Here is a 23,131-nt window from a genome sequence, read left to right as displayed (position 1 = left end):
ATATATAGATAGATAGATAGATAGATAGATAGATAGATAGATAGATAGATAGATAGATAGATAGATATACTGCATGTGTATGTGTGTATTACTGTTGTATACTTAATAACACTGACACCATTTATTATTTATATATTATTTATTTCCATAGGAACTAATATGTGCACTATGTCACTGATGTTATTTCAGAAGTGAAAAATGAACCCTTCTCCTGACTGCATTTGGTGTAACTTCCCTGTTTATGTTTTGTTGTGCTTTTCAAAGATATGCATGTCTGGCATTCGGTGCATGCCATAAAGAAGACAATAGAGGTTAATGTAATCTGTTATGTTCCATTTGATACTACTATTCTACAACCACTCTGTAAAGTGTAAAATAAATACAATGTAGATACATACAATGCAATGACAAAAACAATGTAAAAGGGGAGTGATTATTCAAAAATAAAATACTGGGAGGAGAGCTGGAGAATGAACTGAACCTGGTGTCACAGTACTGGGTCATGTGACCCAGTATGTGGGTTGTTAATGTGTCATTTTGTATTCATTTGTGTTCTAGTTTCAGTTTAGCTCATCCAGTCAATTTCTAGGTTGCCATTAGTCCTTTGTTTCTTAATTTCTTTGTGTCATCTTCCCCTGTGTTAAAGTTCCCCTTGTTGTTTATTGTGTGTTATTGGTCATGTTTCTTGCCTGCCTGGTTAATGTTGTCAAGTTCGTGTCATGCCTGCGTCTTGTCATGTTTTCCTGTTTATTTTGAAAGTCCAGTTTCCATGTCTTTGTGTTTTGGTTTACATTTCCTGTCCATCATTATGTTCATCCTAGTCAGCTGTCTCCTCATGTGTCTCCACTTCCCCTGATCACCTTATGTGTATATTTAAGTCCTTTGTCTCTTACTGAGATCCCTTCCCAGACGCCTTAATGCCCACTCACATCCTTGGCCATCTGACCTCAGGAAATCACATGATAGGGTGGGGCCAGATTCACAATGAGCTCACCCGAAACCCTGGCTGATTGTGACCCACACCCGTTTTCACACCTTGACTCATGTGATTAGGTAGAGGATCATCAGGGGGTCCTTTGTCCCTCTTTGGGGGTAAACTCCCACTGGGTTTAAATCTGGGACTCTCCACCATTTGACCCTTAGAACTGAAGAAGCATCACCTCTCATCCGAGAGACTTCTCGGATGAGAGGTGAAACGTCTTCAAGCAACTTAAAGAAGTCCAGATGCTTTTCTTTCCAAGCTCCTTAGACTTTGTCTCTTACTGTTCTTTGTCAGGTCGTCTGTTATCCTCACCACAGATTTCATAGTTTTCCCTCATTGTTTCACTGTGTTTCATAGCATTCCTAGTTACTCTGTGTTCATAGTTTTTCATAGTTCTTTCACAGAGTGTCATAGTCTTTTAGTTTACACAGTGTTCTTAGTCTCCTTAGTTTTCCTAGTTTCAGTGTGTCTCTAGTGTTGTTCTCATGCCATCAGCCACAATAAAGGCTCGCTTTATTTTTGGAAACTTAGTTCTGTCTCCACCATGTCTGCTTTTGGGTCTACCTCATCGACACACCGGCACACCCCGCCATGACACCTGGGTGTCTATTGTCTTGTATAGTCTGGGAGATGATTGGTCTGCTTGGTTGCACCCCAGGGAAAAGGGTAACATCTCCTGGATCTAGGTGTGGTTTTCTCCTCTGGGGGCGAGGGTACCTGGACCTGGGGTACAGAATATGTTTGGGGAGTGTGATTGTGTGTATAGTGTCTATTTGTTTCTGTCTCCACGTTGGGTGAGTGCCAAGTATTTGTATATGTGTGCATGAGGGTGGGAATGCACGTTTGTGTCTGTGTGTGCCTGTTAGTCTATGTCTATATGTCAGGTCAGCTCTCCGACTCCACGCCTCTGGGAACATCCCAGGCACTCCAAGGTATGGATGCTTATCTCCCCTCACCACACTCCCTGTCGGTGGCTGATGCCCTCAGGTGTTGGTGCGTTGGTGGTTCTTGGTGTCCGGGGCTGGGCGCTCGTGTACTGGCTCACTCCCGGCTACGGGGCCTGGTAAAGTTTTAAAATTGAACTAAATACTGTAAGCATACTGTCTCACAAATGAATACATCATCATAATTTTTCCTTTTTTAAAAAAAATGCTTTATTTCTTTTGCTTAAAACAAATAGTAACAAACAAAAAGAACTCAAATTGTGCTTATGGGTTATTTCAGTATTATTGCGTGACTTTAACCTTTAGGCAGGGCATAATGCTTGATATTTTATATTCATTTAAAAAGGTGTTGTTATTAAAAGACAAAAGTCAAAATACAAAAGATTTCAGGGCTGCACAAGGCCCCCGGTGTTTCATTATCCACTTTGTAACATTGCTGTTAAGGACTTTAAATAATGAACGTTTGTTAGTATTATAATAAGCAAGTAAAGTAAATTTATTAAGCATTTTCACAGACAAACAGTCACAAAGTGCTGCACACAAAAAGCATAAAATAAACAAGAGCATCACCTGGCATAACAACCTCTTTGGGGGGGAAACTCCCACTGGGTTTAAATCTGGGACTCTCCACCATTTGACCTTTAGAACTGAAGAAGCTTCTTGGATGAGAGGTGAAGCATCTTCAAGCAACTTAAAGAAGTCCAGATGCTTTTCTTTCCAAGCTCCTTAGACAACCAGTTTAAAAAGATACAATAAGACACAATAAAAAATCTAATAAAATCTTTCAATAGAAATCCTGTTTTTAAAAAAGTCATAGAAATAGCATAGTTACAGCTGTTCCACCGCTTTGTCAGAGATCTGAGGTGAACAGAAAAACTGTCTCCAGGACATAGTATTGAAAGATGTCAGACTTAATTTTCACACTGCCAGGTCAAGACCATGTTTCATGTAAACACAAGCTTTCGGGAACCCTCTGAGGTGCGCAGTGGCAACAACATTCAGACACTCTCCTTTTTGTCCTTTTGTCCTTTTACTGCCACACAGTGGAAAAGTCTAACTTAGGAAACAGGATTTGCTTAATAATACATGTCATATATGTTAAAAACATCCTCTGTATTAACTGACTCAGCTTCTTTTTTTTACCACAACTTTGTTGCAATTCTGTACTCAACGAGACAAAAAAAATACGTCACGGACAATTTCAGTACTTGTTCTGCATTTTCTTGTGACTCACTGCTTACTGCTCTGCTTGTATTTTGCATTTGAGACCTCATAAAATGGTGTCTATTTACAGAAACAGGAAACTATAAAGGGACAAATTTGTGGTTTGGCGGTAACACTTTTATATGCCCGTTACTAACCTGCAGATGCAAAGAGAACACATTTGTCAGTATGCAGCTTTTGATGTTTATGTTTCCTGTCCAAAGCAAATGAGAAAATTAATTAAAATACCTCAGATTGGACTGGACTATTTAGGACTTAGATTGTTGTACATTTTTCACAGGATTCTATTTTCACTACTTGGATCAAATGCTGTTTCCCCCCTTAAGTTGCTCTGTCATGCCTTTACTGAAGTCACCATCAGTTGCTGCCTTTTTTGGTTCTTAGTATCTTGTATCTGTTTCAGTTGTCATGAAATAACAAGGGAGTGGCTCACCTAGTCATTAAACTCCACATCGGTCAACTGTCCAATTAATCTTCTGAAAGCAGACAGCTGTGTATAAAAATGTAATTCATAAAATAATGCAGTACCTTTTGATTGAAGTACTGTACAAATGTGAAGTACTGTACTGTGATAATGATCAAAATATTTCATGCCATGCACACATAACTCAGATAGATAAGAAAAAATTTTGGACATCTAAATATTACATCAGAAATTAGGAAAAGGGAAAAATACACTCAATCTTGCTTCCCAAATTTAGACAACGGAAATCCCCTGCTTCATACCGCTTCACAGTGTAAAGGGTACTTAAGCAACACAGAGGAGACACATGCACACAGTAGCATCAACAGAAAGAGAAACATTCAGCGTGGCGGTGCACTGCAAAGAATTACTCAGCTACATATTAACAGTCAGAACGGGGACCAGAAGCATTTTAAGGTGAGAACTTTTTTCTTTTAATTGGTCATGATTTTCTTTGATTATTGGTAATAACTGTTTATGATCATCTTTAACTACTGAAGTGTTTTTTATATTAACTCTTATTTTTGGTTCAGTTACATTTTAGCTTCATTAAATGCAGTGTTTCCGCCATAAACTCTAAATAGAAGTTTTAAATTTGAGTTCAGTTGAAAGGCAATTTAAGGGTTGCATTAAGTAAGCTGAATATGGCTAACAAAAAACACAAAACCAGTTTCTACTTCATTGTGGTTAACACTGCGGACATTTTCGGGTGACAGCGTTAGATTAAATCAGCCACAGCAGAAAATTATGTTTACTAAATTGATTGATCATTAAATGAAAGATTTTCCTAAAACTACAAAAATCAAAGCACAACAAATATAATCACAATGTGACACAAATGAATGACTGTAACAGAAACCCAAAGTTTTCATGTTGTAAATGCCTTGCTCTTATGCCCTGTAGCAGGGTGGACACTGAGCTATACATACCACTACTGAAAGTTAAGGAAGTGGTAAGGTGACACTAATTCACGCTGTTATATAAAGAACAAAGGGACTGACACACTGCAAGTACCTGAAAAGTGCACACCTGCAGTTCTTCATATAAAATATCTTTGATCAAGCGTTCCTGCTCTTCACAACAAAGTAAATGAGCGGTGTTTCTACAAAAGGAAGTGGTTAACTTTGTGATCCACCTGTAGTTTCCCTTTTAACTGTCAGTAAGCACAGTGCAAAGACATTAACCAGTGTTTTAATTCCTGTTTAGTTGACAGAATAATGATGAATCAAACAAACCACACCGAGGATGTCTTCTCCTGCTACAGTCCTTCTGTTGAAGGATACCGGTACTTCGCTGTGCTGTGGGGATGTGCTGTAACCATCACGGGTACGGTCGGGAACCTGATGACCGTTCTGGCTTTCGCTTTAGACTCACGTCTGAGGACTCGCTTCAATGTGCTCATTGTCAACCTGGCTGTCGCTGATCTCTTGTACTGCACCATCCTGCAGCCCATCTCCGTCGACTCCTATCTACACCTCAGGTGGCGCAGTGGTCATTTGTGGTGCAGAATCTTCGGCCTGCTCCTCTTCCTCTCCAACTCGGTCTCCATCATTACCCTCTGCCTGTTAGCAGTGGGCAGATATCTCCTGGTTGCAAAGAGAGCTGTGTTTGACCGTGTTTTTTCTAACCACGGTCTTACTTTACTCATCATCTTTGCATGGGCGCTCGGCCTGGTCAGCTTTGGTCCACTCTGGTCTGTCTATGTGTTTGTGCCACAGGTGTGCACATGCAGCTTCCATCGTACAGAGGGTCGTCCTTACACCACCATCCTGCTATTTTTTTATTTTTTTATTGGTCTGGGCTTTGTTGGTGCATTCTACCTGCTAATTTACAAAAAAGTTCAGGCTGCATCACAAGCTCTGCTCCGCTACAGACTCAGCCGCCGGTCATCCAAGACAAAACCAGCATCTTCAGTTCAAGGGACCGACGACAGCGGTGTGGAGAGTGGCATAAAGACATGCACCTCTGATCTGAGCAGCCAAGAAATATCCCAAAACATGGATGTGAAAAATCAAGATGTGACCTGTGAAAAGTCTTCCTTTTCCACCACAAGCAATGACACAGCCTTAAATTCATCAGCAGCAAAGAAGCCTTCCACTGATATCATCGAAAAACCACTTACAACCACACCTGCTAAAACAGCTCACTCATCGCATTCTGCAACCTCAGGGGATGACAGTGAATTCAAGCGTGTGACACGGATGTGCTTCACTGTTTTCCTCTGTTTTGTGTTCTGCTTTGTCCCATTTCTGTTGCTGAACATAGCCGACAAACAGAACCGCGCCCCGCAGGTATTGCACATGTTCTGTGCCAATCTCACCTGGCTCAACAGCTGCATTAACCCTGTGCTGTATGCCATCATGAACCGCCAGTTTCGACAGGCCTATCATGTGGTGCTCAGTAAGGTGGCGGCTCCTTTTACCCGCCTCTACGGCAGGTAAAACGTGTCGCTACTAGATCCTGATTCCTTGGAACTGAAATTTGCCCGACATACAAAACTGCTTTTGTGATTCTTCTTATTCATGTTACATTACAGCTCTTTAATACGCACAAAAATCTTAACTATTATATTTTTATATGTTGTCATCCTTAAATGGAAGCTGTTGTACTTTGTATATACCCAAAACAGAACATGTGTTTTTGTTATGTAATAAATTATATTTTGTGATACATTTTACATTGTTGTATTTGTACATGTTACACATCATTATCTTATGTCACTTACATCATATTAAAAAACCTCCAGGATTACAAAATTAGCACAGGATATTGCTTTTCAATGCAACACTCCTTATTTCAGCAACTCAGGAACTTAGGACTCTACGCTGTGTCTCAATTCTGTACTGCCTTTGCTGATAGTGACTAATGGTAAGAATAGGTCAGGTCATGCAGCCTTTAGGGTAATATGTGGGTGAAACGTGCATGTACAAACATGTTCGGGTTATCAGTGTTTTACTCACTTCGGCACAAAGGAAGTTGATGGAAAAAGTGCCAGAAGCAGCAATGGTTAATCACAATGTGAAAGTTGTGACACAGCATACAGTGGCTTGCAAAAGTATTCAGTCCCCGTGAACTTTGCAACTTTACTGTCACATTACAGCTGCAAACATGAATCAATTTTCTTGGAATTCCATGTGAAAAACCAATACAAAGTGGTGTACACGTGAGAAGTGGAATGAAAATCATACATGATTCCAAACATTTTTTACAAATAAATAACTGAAAAGTGGGGTGTGCATAATTATTCAGCCCCCTGAGTCAATACTTTGTAGAACCACCTTTTGCTGCAATTACAGCTGCCAGTCTTTTAGGGTATGTGTCTACCAGCTTTGCACATCTAGAGACTGAAATTAAACTACTTTTGATATTGAAGTATTTTTTTCTGTGTGAAGGAAACCATTAACATGGCTCTTGCTCTTGGACATGCTTAACCTTGTCTCCTTGTTAGAGGTGGGTGAATCGATCTAAAATACCAACACTGCTATTGGTATTGGATACTAGATAGACAGATAGATTTTTTGCAGATCTATTTATTACATCAGAAATTAGGAAAATGGAAAAATACACTCAGTCTTGTTTCCTCAAATTTAGACAGTGGAAATTCCCTGCTTCAAATCATTTCACAGTGTAACGGGTACTTAAGGAACACAGAGGAGACACATACACACAGTAGCATCAGCAGAAAGAGAAACATTCAATGTTGCAGTGCACTGCAAAGAATTACTCAGCTACATGTTAACAGTCAGAACAGGGACCACAAGCATTTTAAGGTAAAAATTATTTTTTTTTGTGGTAATGATTTTCCTTGATTACTTGTTTACGATCATCTTTAGCATTGAAAAACACACTGATTCTGAATTTTTAGCAAATTGAACAGTAAAACAAAACCAGTTTCTGCTTCAACACATTTGCAGGTGACAGGGTTGGATTAAATCAGCCACGGCAGTAAATCATTTTTAATAAATTGATTGATGATTAAGTGAAAGATTATTCTAAAACTATAAAGATCTAAGTAAATACATGAATGACAACGAATGTCAACCACAACGAATGACTGAAACAGAAACCCAAAGCTTTCATGTTGTAAACAACTTGCCCTTTTCCCCTGTAACAGGGTGGACACTGAGCAATACAGAACTGTTATTGAAAGTACAGGAAGTAGCAGGGTGACACTAATTCATGCCATTTCTTTTTTTGTTAAACAAAAATATATAAACTATTATCACTAGACATAGCTTGTAAATCTTATCTAGAGTCAGCCTTTTGAACCAGCCTTTGTTTCTAACCTCTAAGTTCAGTATGCAGCCCACTGAATTGTGTTAAATAATTTTCCCTTATTTTGGAAAATTCACAACACAAAAACATTCACAATGAAAAATGTCACGACTATTTTATTTATTTCTTTAAAGTTAACCCAAAGTGCTTTAGAGACAAGGACATTTACACTCCAGCTCTCCAATAAAACCTAGTTTCAATTTTCTGACTAGTTATGGATTTATTAAGAAAATTACTCACAAATAATTAAATTATCAGCTCCATTCCTGATTTTTTTCTGTCAGCTTTATTAGTGAACTTTCTTTCTCTCTCTCCCTTACTCTATGTGCAGTCAATGGATCACAGCTGTGATCTGTGACATAACCCAAATACAACCAAAAACAACCCAAAACACCTTGAAATTATTACAAGGGGAACAGAAACATGGTAAACAGTTTCACTTATTGGTTGCAGGCACGTGTTGCTAGTGGTGACCTATATTGAGCCTCTTCACTGAGGTTTGCACCAGTTTTGCCCTTAAACAAGTTATGCAACAATCTGTGGCACCTCGGACTAACCATGCAACCTGGGGGAGGGTTTCAGCCACTGAGTATGAGTCTCAAGATGACAATCAGAAAAGTAAATTTGGTATTCGCATCCTTAAAATCTCTCCAGCAAAATAACGAAAAATGACATCTCAACAAGGTCGTGTTTCTTTAAGCATTAAGCGATCAACTCAGTCACATTTTACTAATGGGAAAGTAGAAAAGAAAATAATATTTCAATGTGACACTTGCAATTTTCAAGAAGGAAATATTCATCCTCTTTTTTGTGATATTTCATGGTTGTTTGGCCATGTAACTAATTTTGAACTTTGCAACCTGAAATTAGGAAAAACGAGTATTCACTGACCTTTCTCCTTTGTTTTGGGGCTTTCTGTCATTGAAATATCTGTTTCTTAAGTCAGCTAGCTTACTACTTACTATGAAAGGCAACCTCATGGGTGAAAGATGAAGCCAACCCTGTGCCACATACTGCAGCTCCTCTAGCTGCCTCTAGATTGCAAACTATATTATATTCCTCCTCCTCATATTCATTAGTCTCTCTTAATTAGCTAAAATGTGTGTCTATATATTGTTTACAGAGAATTGGTGAATTGCATAAACAGACAGCCAAAAAATTATTTGCTCTAGTGATTAAAATTTAAGTACCAATTAGCAGACATGTGTGATGCAAGTTTAAAAGCCAGCTAATGACTGAGCGCTCCACCCGTTGTTCAAATAGAGCTGCAAAAAACTAACATGATAGCATGACTTTCATGTCCAGCCTGTTTATGTGCTAATCAGCAGAAAATCATCATAATAGTCAAAATATTAGTTCTAGTCCACAATCTTTACAGGTAATGAGGTGCAGGCTAAAAATATAAAACCAGCTTCCTACATTTGTTAATGTACAATTTTTATTAATAATCAGACTACACATTTCTTCTTTACTGGTGCTTTTATTGTGATTTAAAAGACAGTGTTACTATAAAAGGACAAACTAAAACAGGAAGTGGGATGTTTATGTGAATTTGATCACGTTGTAGGTGCCAATATTAACACTATGACAAAAGGGTTCAAAATAAACGATACAATAAATTATGTGCAGTCTATGCAGTAATAGCTCATACAAACCTTACCCGCCTCCTTACCTGGTCAGTTTTTAAGCATGATTTAGACTTTATGCCTAATCTTAAAATAATAAAGTATGGACTGATATGAGTCCGGCTCATTCAACGTTCTTATGTGTATCTCTTCATAGAGCAGTAACAATAGTTTAGGATTCACAGGGATGCTCTATAAATTTATACAGTGCACAAAATCATCAGCTATGTGTGATTTTCAGGGTTATCAGATGGGCTGTCGAGCATTTCACATGAAAACAGAATTAAAAGCAAACTACTTCATTTATGCTGGATTTGCCACGTGTGCCACATTTTTCTGATAGAAATGCTGTACTGTGTGTAAAGCTAACAAGTGCATTATGTACAGTGATATGGTTGAATACAAACAGAAGCTAAGGGAAGCTGCCACAGGACTGTGGGAGCAGACAGTTAAATCCTTGAAGGCTGAAATCAGGCAGAGATTGGTCGTCTTGCAGGAGGTCGTTGTCAAAAAGGTTTGGATTGTTGAGATACATCAGCAGATCCTGCGGCGGCTCTGGGTCTACAACAGAGCCATTCATCATGGGATCAGGGTCATAAGATTCCAGTGGTGGCGTCAGAGGATAAAGATCCCCGTCTTGTTCTATGAGCGAAGAAGGAAAAAAAAAGAAGTTCAATCTGTTGTCATCGCTGTGTAGTTTATTTATGCTCTCGCTAGGGAAATGAAACTGGAAAAAACATGTGATGTGCTGTTCAAGCCCAAAGCAGAAAATAGAGAATCACAGGAGCTGATTTTGTACAGAACATTTAAACGATGTCTAATTTAGGTTGTTTGCTGTTTGTTTGTTTTTTACCTCACAATAGCTCAGTTGAATCGATACTAAATACAAATATCACATACCCTTTGTAAAGGAATAGTTTATTTTATGGCATATTGGAAAAAACAAAAATGAGCAGTTTAACCATCGGTAAAATATTTAAATCTGACAGAAAGTGTCTTTTAAGCTCAATAATTTACATGTTAATGAATAAATAATTAACCCTGTACATAAAAATCCTACACGTGACTAAATCTGACTACTACTACACCCTCACCCCCATATTTTTCCGTCATAAAACTCAGACATGCATAGAAAATACTGTTAATATTATTTTCCTTCTGAACCCAGAACCACGGAAATATTAAAATCCGAGAACATCAAGTCACTTAATGAGTCCCTGTTGCACTCTACAGTTCTCTATGACTTTAACCTTTAAAGCTTGAAGAGATCCAGCATGCATCGCAGATGAACAATTGCAAGTGATGAGAACAGGACTTGTAGGGATCAATGCAAACAGGGCAAAAGCACTTTGAGCAGTGTGAAGGACAGCAGAGAAGGTGACCTCAAAGGGGAGATCGCAAACATTTAAATCAGGTATGATTTTTGCTTGTTATGAATGGGATCAAGCAAAGTTTTGATTTGACCAAAAAGTCAAACATAATGTACTGTAAACATTTTTGTAGTAATTAAATTAAGAAAATATAATTTGATTGTGAGTTTTAGAGGTGCAAGTATGTATATTCCTTCAAAAATGCATTTTCTCAAAATGTTTGCATTGTCACACATTAATAACTTTTATATTTTTATCTTTGATTTCAGTAGTAATTTTAATAGCGACCCCAAGCAATGTATTTTAATGTAAAAGGACCAAAAAGCAGCATGAAAAGGCAGGATAATAAAACGTGTTAGCGATTGTATTGCTTGGCCAGAACAAGGCTTTATGTTCACTGCACCATGCTACGGCACATGTTCATGCAGCAAAAGCAGCCAACATTCCCACAAAAGTTCAATTCAAGGATAAAAAATAAATAAATCTTTTAAAAAGCTGTCACCTGACATCTACTGTATTCAGACAGCATGCTACCCACTGATTTCATGCACTGCAAGACCATAATAGGGATGGTGACAGAGATTTTTGATGAAGGGTGAGTAATTTGTTTGACAAGGTCTTAAGCTGGATTGGACAGCAAGGAGAGGCATGACTCACCAGCTGCCTCTCCACACAGGCCATTCATTGGCTCCAGGCCTTCACCCTGTGCCATGTCAGAGGGCATGGGTGACCTAGCCTCCAGTGTGTTCCTACATGACCAATGATAAACAGTCATTACAACCATTAGCTCATGACATAAAAAAAAGGTGTGGGTATACCACTTTCGAAGTGAAGTGCATTTAAGTTTGTTGTATTAATGGGTTGGGTTTTTCTTTTCTTTAATTCCAACAAGCAAGACACTATAAATCAGCCTGAATGTATATGGAATGTATATGAATGTATATGTATACTTACTCCTTGGAAACAAACACCAGCTTAGTTTTGATGTACTTTATGTACGGACTGTCCTCTGGAAAAAAAAGAAAGAGAAATTTGATTTAATGGGTCATCTGCAGGACTAACTTCAATAATACCTGAAATGGTGGCCTTACCTCCACTCTTCTCAGTGTAATACTTTCCAAAAGCCTCATTTTTCGGGGTGTCCGGATACAGGTAGAGTAGAGGATTTTCTGGGACATTTTCAGCTTCTAAGATCTGGAAATTTCGAATGATTTCATGGAAGGGAATCTGGGAAAGGTCAACTTTGGTGAAGGGCTGGACTGTCTTTACATCAGGCTCACCTAAACAGACAGTGGATGATGTATTAAACAGGTTACCCCGACCACTGTGAAATGCAGCTTAGTTGTATTTCTATCTGTCACACAAGCAAAAAAAACCCCCAAAACCTCACCAGTCACAGTGATTTCCACCCAGGAGAAGGTAATTCCCCCAATGACGCTTTCACTGAAACGCAACAAGAACGTGCCTCTCTTTTTCTTCTTCAAGAGAGACTTCTCTTTGCCTTTGGTCACAAAACCCATGATGAGCCTGAAGCACAAAAGGAATTTTATTTTAAAAGGCAAACATTTCAGGTTTCATAGACACTGAAGTTATGAGCTAAACTGGGCCATGCATATTAGTAACAGAGTTATCCAGATTACAATACTGACAGTTTGGCATGTGGCTGGATTCTTTTAATCTGCTTAATCATTAACCTGACACTGCTGTCAGGTTTTCAAATACAGATGGCTACTTTTCTTTACTTAAAACAGAAATTTGTTGATAACTTTTGGAGGAGAACCTGCAGGGTTTTCCAAAAAATTATTAAGATCCAATATAGTTGTCACGAGTTAAGTTACAATAATAAGAGGTACCTATTTGTTCTGTGTGACGGACAAATAATACGCAAGGTACAGTACTGTGCAGAAGTCTTGAGCCACATCTCATTCATCTAGAAAGTCAAAATTCCTTGTTATTTTTTTGTAATTGTGTAGGCTGTCTTTCAAAATTTTTATTTGGACACTGGTTTGTTTTTCAGTCATTCTCAGTCCAGTCCTTGGAGCTAACCATGTTCAGAGGTAAACATGTTCATGTTTGTTTTGTTTAACCCATTAAAACTGACCTATGAATCATTCAAGCACAAAAGCTTCTAAGAATGTATAACAATCATACCCATCCCTCCACAGGTCCTCAAGGTATGTTTTCACCATCATCAAAATGCCATCAAACCACACCCAGAAAGTGTCAGGAGTATTCTCCTGTAACACAAACAGCAGAAAATGTCATTTGGATACACCTACAGACCTGTGTTCTCTCTAACGAAAAGCTCAGATATATTTAGATGAGATGTAATAACTGTTTTTAGTGGTAAGGCTTAAGGTTAAATTCCTCAAGACTTGCAAAGTATGGCTTTAGGGATTACAAAATTTAAAAAAACAGTAGCTTTTAGGACTCTTACCTTGGTAAATTTTGACCATGGTACTGTGCAGCTGTCATAGTTTGGCTTTTTGCCTGGAGATTAAAAAAAACGATGGACAATTACAAACATGCTTACAAGCCACAAAGGACAAAGAATTATGTCAGTCTTGTGCTAGAAGTGCTACTATCTATAAATGTAAAGTTTGCAAAATCGAGATACATTTTAACAGTACATGAAAGTAGGTGTTGTCAACAATGAGCAGAATGAAGCAGAACACGGTGGAAGAATTTACCAAAGAGCTTGTTTGCGATCATTTCCAGCTGAGTGCCATCCAGGCCACGTTTTGTGGCTGAGAGAAACTGCCAGCTCAACATCTCTCCAAACTGAGGCCAAGTAGCTGCAGGAGTGTTGGCGAAGAACATAACATCCTGGAAAAAGCAGACATATGTACATGATATGTACACGATTAATTTAGTCTGGCCCATAATTGTATTACAAGGGAACTTGACTGCAAAAACACAGCATATCTGCCAGTAACAGTGACTTGTCACCTTGGGATCCTGACTGAGCATGTTGAACCAGAGGACAGACGCCCAGGCACTTTGCTGCTGGCTGGAGTTTGAGATGATGACCACAGGGAGGGTGGAGGCCTACAAGTGTGTGTGCCATAAAAAATATAGCTTCTACTTAGGTCATAGTTCTGTCACCAATGCTTCAAATTAATGATTAATTTTTAAACGGAACTAATGTTCTTTATCTGTGACGGCAGCCATATAACATGAAAAACGCAGAAGAAACTCCACCTGCAGCTCAACAGAGAAGCCTTTCAGCTCAAATACAGTGTTGAAGTAGATGATATGCAGCTCCTCTGTAACACTCAGAGAAATCTATAAACAAGAAAGTAACACACAAATCATTATTCCTTTATTATAATGTAAAATTAAGAAGAGATGGTATCAGCAGGGTTATCGATATTTACTTACATCACTGACTCCTTTGCCACCACCTCCTGATTTCTGCTCCTTCAGAGTCTACAGACAAATAGTATTTATCAATGAATTAGTAAGATTGCACACACAGTTACTCCCAAATAACATATAAAAATTCTAACCTGCCAGTAAAGGCTGTATATTGATATAAATTTTATTTTTTGAATTACTCGAGTGTAGCTGATGTGTTATATGTTAAATATGTTGTTAAATATTTGGTTTTAAACCGTTTTTGTGTCACAGTTGTATAAAAGTCTTTATATCGAATTGCTTATGAATTCATTATTGAATATACCAGATGTCTGAAGTCTGCCACCATGCCTCCATTCGTGCTCTCAGCCATGTTCAAGGCCTTAATTTTAGTCCCCAGGACATTGAAACGTCGATACCTACAAAAACAGGAGGTTTACTAAAAACAAGTTCACAGCAAATGTCTCAACATGGCTTCTGAAACTTAGATGTAAATGAAAAAAACTTGCCCTTTGATCTGAGGAGCCTCCCTATATTCAAAGGTGAGAAAAAAAACACAGCAGCAGTGATCACAGGGAGGAATTAGACATCTTTCTCTAACGTTAAATGCTGGAAGTTTGTTTTAAGGGTAATGAAAACAACTACAGGTCTGAAAGAGAAAACTTACTTGTCCATGGATACATCCACTTTCATGGAGTGGTTCAGTTCCGGAAACTTCACAAGAAGTCTGAAATGGTTAAGTCAGGTGCAAAATGTTAGAGCTTGAGAAATATGAAGATGACGAAGACAAAAATGTGAAAAACAGGAAACCAGGAACGCTCTCAAGGTCACAGCATGGAAGACAGCCAAAGACATACTTGGGAAGAAGATGAGATGACTCTGCAGGAATGCAACAAACTTTCAGGCTTACTCACATTATTTCACAATTGATTCTTTGTTTACATGGTGGAAATAAAGGCCAACAAAACCACTCTCTATACCAGTCTGTTTCTATAAAGATACAGCAGCTTGATATGCACATTATCCTAATAAGTACAGCATAGTACAGTAAGATAAGGGGCGCGCAATGTCAAACATATAGTTTTACTTTGTGTAATATGCTGAGATATCTATAATTTAAAATTAATTAATTATTTGTAACTTTGTAATATACTGTATTATTTAATTTGGTTTAGTTAGTAAATGTTCTTACTGTCTTGGAGCAAAATAAAGTATTCTGATTCTGATATTATTTACTGTAAGCTCATTAGTGGCTCTACAGGTTTAAACATTTTCCTACAAAGCAAAAGATCCAAGTTCAATCCCAGGAGGAGACACAAATCCCTTTGGGGTTGTGCCAGCCAGGACACCCAATGTAAACAAAATCTGCCAAATCAAACATGTGGATTAGGGAGCAGCTGACAGTAGCTTTCTTATTAAATGCAGGTAAGTCCATCGAAACACTGCACTGCACGCTGATTTCTGTGCTAGGCACTGACCTGGCTTTGACAGAGAACTGGACATTTGTGCGGAGAACCAAAGATCCTTTCCCCTGAGGCATGGACGGCTGAGTTTCAACCACAAAGGAGCTAAATGTAAGAGTAAAAAAAAAAAGGGAAAGTCATTTAATTGCCTAAAGAATACATAAAAGTGAAAGAGAACATCATAGGGTGTCCTAAAAGAAGTACCTCTTGAGTAAGTCTCTTAGAAGAGTGTCCACTCTCTTCTGCAGCGTGGGGTTTTGGGCCTTCACAGGGTCATTTTCATAGGACACTTTTCCTACTAGCTCCTCCAACTTAGTAAGAAACTCCCACACCTGGAACAGACACACTGCCACACAGCTGAACCTAGATATTCACAAAGAGAAGAGTATTTATTTTAATTTGATGCAGATTTTAGAGAATGGGGGGATGGACTTTGGAAAAGCAAATTCAGCTCAAAGAGAGAATAAACATACCACTTTTCCAGTTGATCCAGGCAAACATTGTCTGGAGCACCAATGCATGCTTTCTGCTGCCTCCTCTGCCACTCCACCAGCTCCTTCTTCACAAGCACATCAATGATGTCCTGAGTCCTGTCCAGAATATTATTCAGGCCTGACAACGTGCTCTAAAAAGTGATAAGATGAGATAAGAATGTAAATAATTAAACAACTACAATAAAACGTTTAAGAATATATTTAGGAATATTACTGACTCCATACCTTCCTGCAGTCATTCAACTTGTTGACAAGCAACTGAAGAGCTCTGATCTGTTCATTTTTCCTGGCCTCGTCTACCACAGCTGCGTAAAAGTTTCCATGGTGGGATGAAAATTTCCACATAACAAACACCAAAACAAAGAGTACATGTAGCTCTGATTTAAATCTGTTTTAGATTTATTACTCACTTTCACAGACATTAAAGCATGCAAACATAACCAGATTATTTTCATTTATTTACCTTCCAACTTATGGGTTTGGTATTTAAAATCAAACTCATCTTGCTGCTCCTCCAGACATATGATTGTATGTTCCATACACTATAGCACAAAAAAAGGAAATGAAAGAACTGTGACATGTTTTATCCATATACTGTAAGGTGACCTTGAGGGTCTGAAAGGCGCCTATAAATAAAATGTATTATTATTATTATTATTATTATAATATAAATAATAACACAAAGCAACATAATCTTCACCTGCACTTCATTCCTCAAGCCAGCCAGTTTACGTTCAAGGTCCTGCTGACTGCTTGTCTCCATTGCTTCTGGCTCAACTTGCAAAAGCTGGACCTAAGAAAAAACAAAGGAGGAGCTAATACCAAGATCATATTGCCTTTCAGATGTAATACTGGGTGAAGCTGTCACAAAGGAAATAGTAAGTGAGAGTGTCGTGTAAAAACTGCTGGGGGAAAATCTTCAATTTTTAGCCCACACAATGAGTTTCGTGGTTCTATTTCGCACACGCAGCTCTTTTTGAAAAATTGAATGGATAAAACTAAAACAGGATAAAAATTTACACTAGGCTCCTTAAAAGTTTGCATTTAATTTTAAACTTAAAAGCTGAATTGCAATACTACAAACACTACAGCTAACGATTCGAGTCATAACAGAAAAAAGCCAAAACATGGCAATGCACCAATAGATCATATGATATAATGTTTTCCTGTAAAAAAGAAAATCCACATACAGGTATATCCAAGTGTGCAAGTGTAGTGTTGGGGCACTATTTTTAGCAGAGCATTACCATTTTACGGCACATGCTAAATACCTAATGCTTTTTCTGGGTTTATTTCTTTTCTTAAGGCACTTAGCTACATTGTTATCAAAAGTGGCTATACATAAAGTTTATTTTAATTACCACAATGAGACGTTACACCAACCTTTTCAGCCAGTTCAGCGCTCTCCAGGATTTCCTTCTCTTTTTCCAAAAACCAAAGGATGGTGGTTGCCAAAGCACATGGATCATCCACATACCTCTGTAAGAGAGAAATGGCAGAGGCCGGAGGTCACATGTGTTAAAGTATATTATGTTACACTGATACAGTATATAGGCCAATTTACTGTGCAGACTTACTGAAGGACATTAAAAGGCTTTTTTTTACTTTTGTCACTTTTTATAAACCTTTACTGTCATATTATCATTTATCATCACCCAATAAAGGATTGATAACAGGTTAATGTTTTCCTATGTCTAAATATCTCTCACTTGGCTTATTTTACAAGCTAAAATACTGTGAGGACTAAACAGGAAATTCCGAGCATGTAAACACATAAGCAAATCATGGTAAATGGAGTGGTAATTCTTAAGACACTATTATTCAAAATGTGCTTTTCCATTTTAAACAAAAGACGTCACTGGTTGCTCCTTTACTGAACACACCTGAAAGTTCTGCTTATAGCGCCTAATGTTGTGCTGCAGTAAAAATGACTCCTCCTGGACAAAGCGGCTGTGTTGGATGTCCAGATTCTCAAGCAGGACCTGGAACAGCACCATAGCAAAGGCATCGTCCCGTGCTGCCCGCTGCCTGCAGAAAAAAAAACATAATAAAAGGTTTTCACAGCCTTACTCACTTACAGTAATCATAGAAGCTCGTTGAATCACAGGATTCCTTACCACTCCTGCTTCTCTATCCAAGGGGCCAGGTAGTGCCGAACATCCATGGGTAAAGCATCTCTGTCATAGAGCTCGTGTAACTGCTGTCGGTACGCACTAGGAAGCTGTCTCAGTCTGTCCCACTGCGCCATACTAAGGCACACAAACAGCCGGCAATCATATTAAAGACTGGATTCCAGTCAACGGCAACGAATGTGTATCTATAGCGGGTTTTAACTTGCCACCCTAGAGTGCGACTACTTTACAAACAGTGCCATAAAGAGTAAAGTGGGCGAATTTGTACCAATATGAAATCAACAGCTGAACGAACAACAGATGACCGTAGACCAAGTCCTTACTGTATGACGTGAAATCCGTGCACACTGTTTTAAAGCGCCACTGAAAACCTAAATTTTACTTTATCTGCAGGTTAGCTAGCTGGCGGAAAAAGTGCCAAGACCACAAATACCCGTCGATAATGACACATTTACTCACCTCAGTGCAAGATGTCAGTGCGAATCCACTTAGTATACCTTATTAGCTTTCCGCTAGATTAAGACAATGTGCATATCTAGCTCTTCCGTCGAGCTACTTTTGAACGCTGCTAAAACAAAACAACTGTCAAGAGTAAGCAAGCGTGTAAACTGTTTCCCCGTCGAGTCTTTATTTTACTGCTTTTTCATTGGATATCTATTTGTCCCGCCCAAGAAGACCGTGACGAGTAAACTCCTGACGACATTTTGGCTCTGAAAGAATTTCCACCAAAGACAGTTAAAGAGCCGAAATGTCGCGACAAGACTCGCAGTTTCCTCGTGAGTTCAGACTTAACGCCTGATTGGTCAATCCGCGGACATGACCACGAGCTCTGCTGGTTAATGCTTCTGTCAATCTCTCGCGTTGCATGGCAGTGAGCAAAATAGAAACTTACGGCCCTGTAACCAAGAGATTTCACGAGAAATGACGTCTCGAAAGTGACCAAGTCAAAGAGGAGCATGTGACTCACAACAAACCTCAGAACAGGTTGTGTCTTCGTAGAATCATCTGAGAAGAGGGCGTTTTTTATTGTATTCCCACGTTCGCCGCTTTATTCTTTTATGCAAACACAATGAAAATGAAAAAAGTACCTTTACGTTTATTGGAGTAAAATTTCAAACGCATGACGTTTTATCCTTCACACTACTACTAATAATAAGACTAAGAAGAAGAGTAGTTGGTGATTTTGACCACCAGTGAACTAAAAAGTTGACACACATGGAAAGTCTCCAGCCCTTTGTGCATATTTCTACTACAGCAGCTGCTCCCCAGAGGTGGCGTGTAACGAAGTACAAGTACTTCGAAGTACAAGTACTTTGTTGCTGTACTTAACAAGAATTTAGAAAAATCAGCATACACAGACTATTTGTCATTTTGTGTGCAGTTTGTCACACAGTGTGTTGCTAACTAAAGGCCCAGTGGAGATGAAGAAGAGAGGTTATATTTAAAGGTAAGGACTGCTCAGTGGTATTTACTTGCAAGTCCTCATGTTTGTAAATCAGAGATTGGGTCTGTGCATGTGACATTATGTTTTTCATACTGTGAAAAGTGCTGAAAAACAAAATCTTTGTGTTTTTAAAGGTTGAAAGAAAATACTCAGCATTTTACTGCTCCTTTATCCACAGGGGGCTCTTCGCAGTGGGTGGCTCCGCATGTTTTGATTTACAAACCAGGGATATTTTTGCGACGACAACACACTGTATTTAATGTGTTTATTCTCTCAGTTTCTACTGTCACCAGTAGATGTCACACTTCACTCATCAAAGAAATGAGGATGCCAGTTTGGATTTTTTTTTTTTAATTTTTTTAACTTTGACTTAAATGCGCCATGCAGAAATCATTATGTGTGAAGAAATTCCTAAGTTCTAAATATAATTTCTCTTGTGCAAATCTAATATAGTTATTGTTGTTAACTTAACCATACATTCTATAGGCCTATTGGGCCTATCAGATTAAATATTTTGATTCTTATCCTTTTTTCAGTATATTTATAGTCTGGCAGGTTATTTTAAGCTGCACAGTTAAAAATTGTTCACTTATCAGTTTGATGTACATGTAAAGACAGCAAAGTTCAGCTCTGTTTATGGTGATCACCTGGGCATCCAGCAAACGTATTGCCCCTGTGAATAAATAACTTGCGAATATGTTGTGTAAGAATATATTGATCAAGTCAGAGGGAGTTAGGCAACAGACAGGCAACACTCTGCCCTGGTCACCGGTCAGTCACAGGTCCAGCACCAAACACACACAAAAAAAGAAACACAGTGGGTTTCTTTGTTTTAGCTCATAAATAAACTGCATCAACAGAGAGAACAAACAAATTCACAAATGTCTCAGACAGCTGGAATTAAATAGAAATTTGAGTGTATCCTGTAAGCTGATACCAAGGAGCATTTCTTAGATCTTAATCTAATTCGCAACAGTGTGTCCAACTGCAAAATGTCAAGGCCCTGAAAGTGAAGCAGCTAAACAGAACTTTTCTCCCCCTTGAAGGGAGGCAGTATGTAATCAGTTTGGTTTGTTTCTCTGTCTGTCTGTTTGTTATCAGCATAGCATCCACTGTTTTGAAGATATCAAAATTTTGTGTGATGGTAGATATCAATAACAGCTCGAGCTGATTTAATTTTGCTGAAAATCGGGCCAAGATTAAGGTCAGGGTCACCCCAAATGATAAAATCAGTGAAAACTTTAATTTTATCGACAATTCTTTATGGCTTATCTTCAAATTCCACAACAGCATACTAGGCCTCGGATGACATGAGTACCTAGGATGGCTAAGCATTTGACCTTGAACTTCAGTGTTAGTGTTGACCTTGAAAAAAATGTAAATAAAACATAAAGAGTTTTATTGATTTCAGTCAAGTCTGCTCCGGTTATATGGGTAAAGATAATAAAATACACCACAATCACACACTAACACATCTGCACTTATGGCCAGTTTGTGTTATCTGTTGGAGTGTGAATGTTAGATAAAAGTCCTTAGGTATGGCAAAAAGCCTTGTATGAATGTGTGTGTGTGTGCACATGTGTGTGTGCATGTGTGTGTGATCAACTGACTCATATTTTTAGTAAAAAGCATTTTGAGTGCTTAAATGAAGGCGCCTTATAAGTGCCAAACCCCATGCCACTTATTTTTTCTTTTTAAAGTATTATGTAAATATTCTTTAAAGCATCGCTTAGCGTCAGCTGAAGTACATATACAGTTTAAATTCCCACGATTAAGACTGTGTTACGTATGTACCATAGTTCAGTGGTTCCCAAACTTTTTTTGCCAGGCCCCCCTTTTTTACAAGAAAAATGTTCGCGCGCCCCCCCCGCACAAACACATCCTCCAAACACACACCCCCATATTTTGTTTACAAACTCCATTGCGGTTTATTTCACACCTCAAACATTTAGTAAACAATTAAGCAAATACAAGTAAACGGCAATAAATTACAGGTAGTCATAAAATATAGCCTACTACTAACTCTTTTACGCTACGTCTACACCTACACGGGTATTTTTGAAAACGTAGCTGTTTCTATGCGTTTGGGCTTTTCGTTAACACGTAAACGGCGTTGCGATTCACCGAAAACGGAGATTATTTAAAACTCCTTTTTTGCGTTTACGTGTGGACGAGGATTACAGAGTTCGTCACGCAGCGTCAAAGGTATGTGCCTCTTTTCACGTCACGCTGTGCGCCGCCATTCTGCAATTCATCTCATGTAAACAATATTGTTTACATGAGATGAATTGCAGAATGGCAGATAGAGACAAAATACTGTTACTGTTAATCTGACTATCTTCAGGTTTTACAGGCTTACATACACACACGCAGTTACTGTCCCTGCATTTAGAAAGGCAGAGGCGTCACGGTGTAATTATTTTACGTGTAGTTGTTTTTTTTCCTGTGTAATAATATTCAACATTGCTATCAATACATTTTTCAAAAAATGCCTCTCTGTGCAAAATGGGTTTAAACACATAAACAGCTGTGGGATACTGTTTGTCCGTGATTTGAACAGGGGGAACAAATTACGGCAGGATCAGCCTGATATTATTTGTATCCCACTGTAACTTTACTGTATAAAGAGCTAACATGTCCAAAATGTCAGGAGTAGTTAGTTATTACAAGAAGTGTTTGTGAACTAAAAATCAAGAATGTGGGATACTGTTTGTCCGTGATTTGGAGAGCCCAGCGCGTGCTCCCGACGCAGGGAAACTAATTTTGCAGGGGAGACCTACCTTGGCACTTGTGCAGGTGAAGCCAAAGGGAAGAAAATATGCTTCACCATATTTTCTAGTCTTTGGCTTGGAAGGAAGTTGGTTTGGAAACATATTTGGCGATGCTTCATCTCCTGCTTTGCGTTTATGTGGGAGCCCCGTCAAAAACCTGTCCACAGTGTCCAAGCGCTCTTTTTTTTTTTTTCTTTTCATACCGCGCCCCCCTGCAATGGCTCTGCGCCCCCCCTAGGGGGCGGGCCCCACACTTTGGGAACCTCTGCCATAGTTCAACACGAGCGTGCACATTAAATATTTTCAGCACAAAAAAAACAATCTGATAACATTATACACTGCCACCAGTTTAATGTAAAATTTAATAACATTTACAGAAAAAATATACAGCAACAATATTTTATCATGACGCTAGTGTCCCTGCAATTACATCAGAGCTGAGAATATAACTGCGACCTAACAACCTGACTGTAGGTTTCAGCTGAAGGAAGAGATAAATTTAAAAATAAAAGATGATAAACAGAGACGGGCAAAATCAAAGTGTTGAGGGATTGAAGGTTTTGTTTCCTGAGACCAGTCTTCAGTGT

At 38.6% G+C, this 23,131-nt stretch overlaps 2 protein-coding genes and 2 long non-coding RNA genes across 6 annotated transcripts in view; 3 read left to right on the top strand and 1 right to left on the bottom strand.

The window, feature by feature from the left end:
• The first annotated feature begins 3,739 nt into the window (after window positions 1-3,739).
• Window positions 3,740-6,290, top strand: gpr84 (G protein-coupled receptor 84). The gene is made up of 2 exons (XM_003441308.5): window positions 3,740-4,030; window positions 4,820-6,290. Exon 2 carries the CDS (start codon window positions 4,831-4,833, stop codon window positions 6,052-6,054), a length of 1,224 nt encoding a protein of 407 aa, XP_003441356.2. The 5' UTR covers window positions 3,740-4,030; window positions 4,820-4,830; the 3' UTR covers window positions 6,055-6,290.
• A 785-nt stretch (window positions 6,291-7,075) lies between these two features.
• LOC112846935 (uncharacterized) lies at window positions 7,076-13,103 on the top strand. Its single transcript, XR_003220156.1, has 2 exons — window positions 7,076-7,383; window positions 12,901-13,103. It is a non-coding gene; the product is annotated as an uncharacterized LOC112846935 (long non-coding RNA).
• The window catches only part of stat2 (signal transducer and activator of transcription 2), a 16,326-nt gene continuing 2,547 nt past the window's right edge, over window positions 9,353-23,131 (bottom strand). Inside the window, exons 1-24 of one of the 3 annotated variants that reach the window (XM_003441473.5) lie at window positions 18,789-18,947; window positions 18,315-18,446; window positions 18,081-18,225; window positions 17,581-17,676; window positions 16,898-16,990; window positions 16,661-16,739; window positions 16,423-16,502; window positions 16,177-16,328; window positions 15,908-16,066; window positions 15,719-15,808; window positions 14,908-14,967; window positions 14,750-14,770; window positions 14,566-14,659; window positions 14,265-14,312; window positions 14,085-14,168; window positions 13,833-13,931; window positions 13,574-13,709; window positions 13,321-13,373; window positions 13,035-13,120; window positions 12,274-12,410; window positions 11,975-12,163; window positions 11,838-11,892; window positions 11,541-11,632; window positions 9,445-10,155 (exon numbers count right to left, since the gene is read on the bottom strand). In XM_003441473.5, coding sequence (XP_003441521.1) covers window positions 9,926-10,155; window positions 11,541-11,632; window positions 11,838-11,892; window positions 11,975-12,163; window positions 12,274-12,410; window positions 13,035-13,120; window positions 13,321-13,373; window positions 13,574-13,709; window positions 13,833-13,931; window positions 14,085-14,168; window positions 14,265-14,312; window positions 14,566-14,659; window positions 14,750-14,770; window positions 14,908-14,967; window positions 15,719-15,808; window positions 15,908-16,066; window positions 16,177-16,328; window positions 16,423-16,502; window positions 16,661-16,739; window positions 16,898-16,990; window positions 17,581-17,676; window positions 18,081-18,225; window positions 18,315-18,445 — 2,409 coding nt within the window. In that variant the 5' untranslated portion in view covers window position 18,446; window positions 18,789-18,947 and the 3' untranslated portion in view covers window positions 9,445-9,925. Of the gene's footprint in view, window positions 10,156-11,540; window positions 11,633-11,837; window positions 11,893-11,974; window positions 12,164-12,273; window positions 12,411-13,034; window positions 13,121-13,320; window positions 13,374-13,573; window positions 13,710-13,832; window positions 13,932-14,084; window positions 14,169-14,264; window positions 14,313-14,565; window positions 14,660-14,749; window positions 14,771-14,907; window positions 14,968-15,718; window positions 15,809-15,907; window positions 16,067-16,176; window positions 16,329-16,422; window positions 16,503-16,660; window positions 16,740-16,897; window positions 16,991-17,580; window positions 17,677-18,080; window positions 18,226-18,314; window positions 18,447-18,788; window positions 18,949-23,131 lie in introns of those variants that run through there. The other 2 variants (XM_019358931.2, XM_025907321.1) reach the window with 2 other exon arrangements.
• LOC102080359 (uncharacterized) overlaps window positions 19,119-23,131 on the top strand; it is a 19,800-nt gene continuing 15,787 nt past the window's right edge. The window contains exon 1 of the long non-coding RNA XR_003220155.1: window positions 19,119-19,776. This is a non-coding gene — a long non-coding RNA (uncharacterized LOC102080359). The remainder of the gene's footprint in view (window positions 19,777-23,131) is intronic.

This window comes from Oreochromis niloticus, linkage group LG5 (genome assembly GCF_001858045.2).
Source record: "Oreochromis niloticus isolate F11D_XX linkage group LG5, O_niloticus_UMD_NMBU, whole genome shotgun sequence".
In the NCBI taxonomy this organism is placed as follows: domain Eukaryota; kingdom Metazoa; phylum Chordata; class Actinopteri; order Cichliformes; family Cichlidae; genus Oreochromis; species Oreochromis niloticus.
The sequence above is the reverse complement of the archived record's forward strand: the minus strand, read 5'-3'. Positions and strand labels throughout refer to the sequence as shown.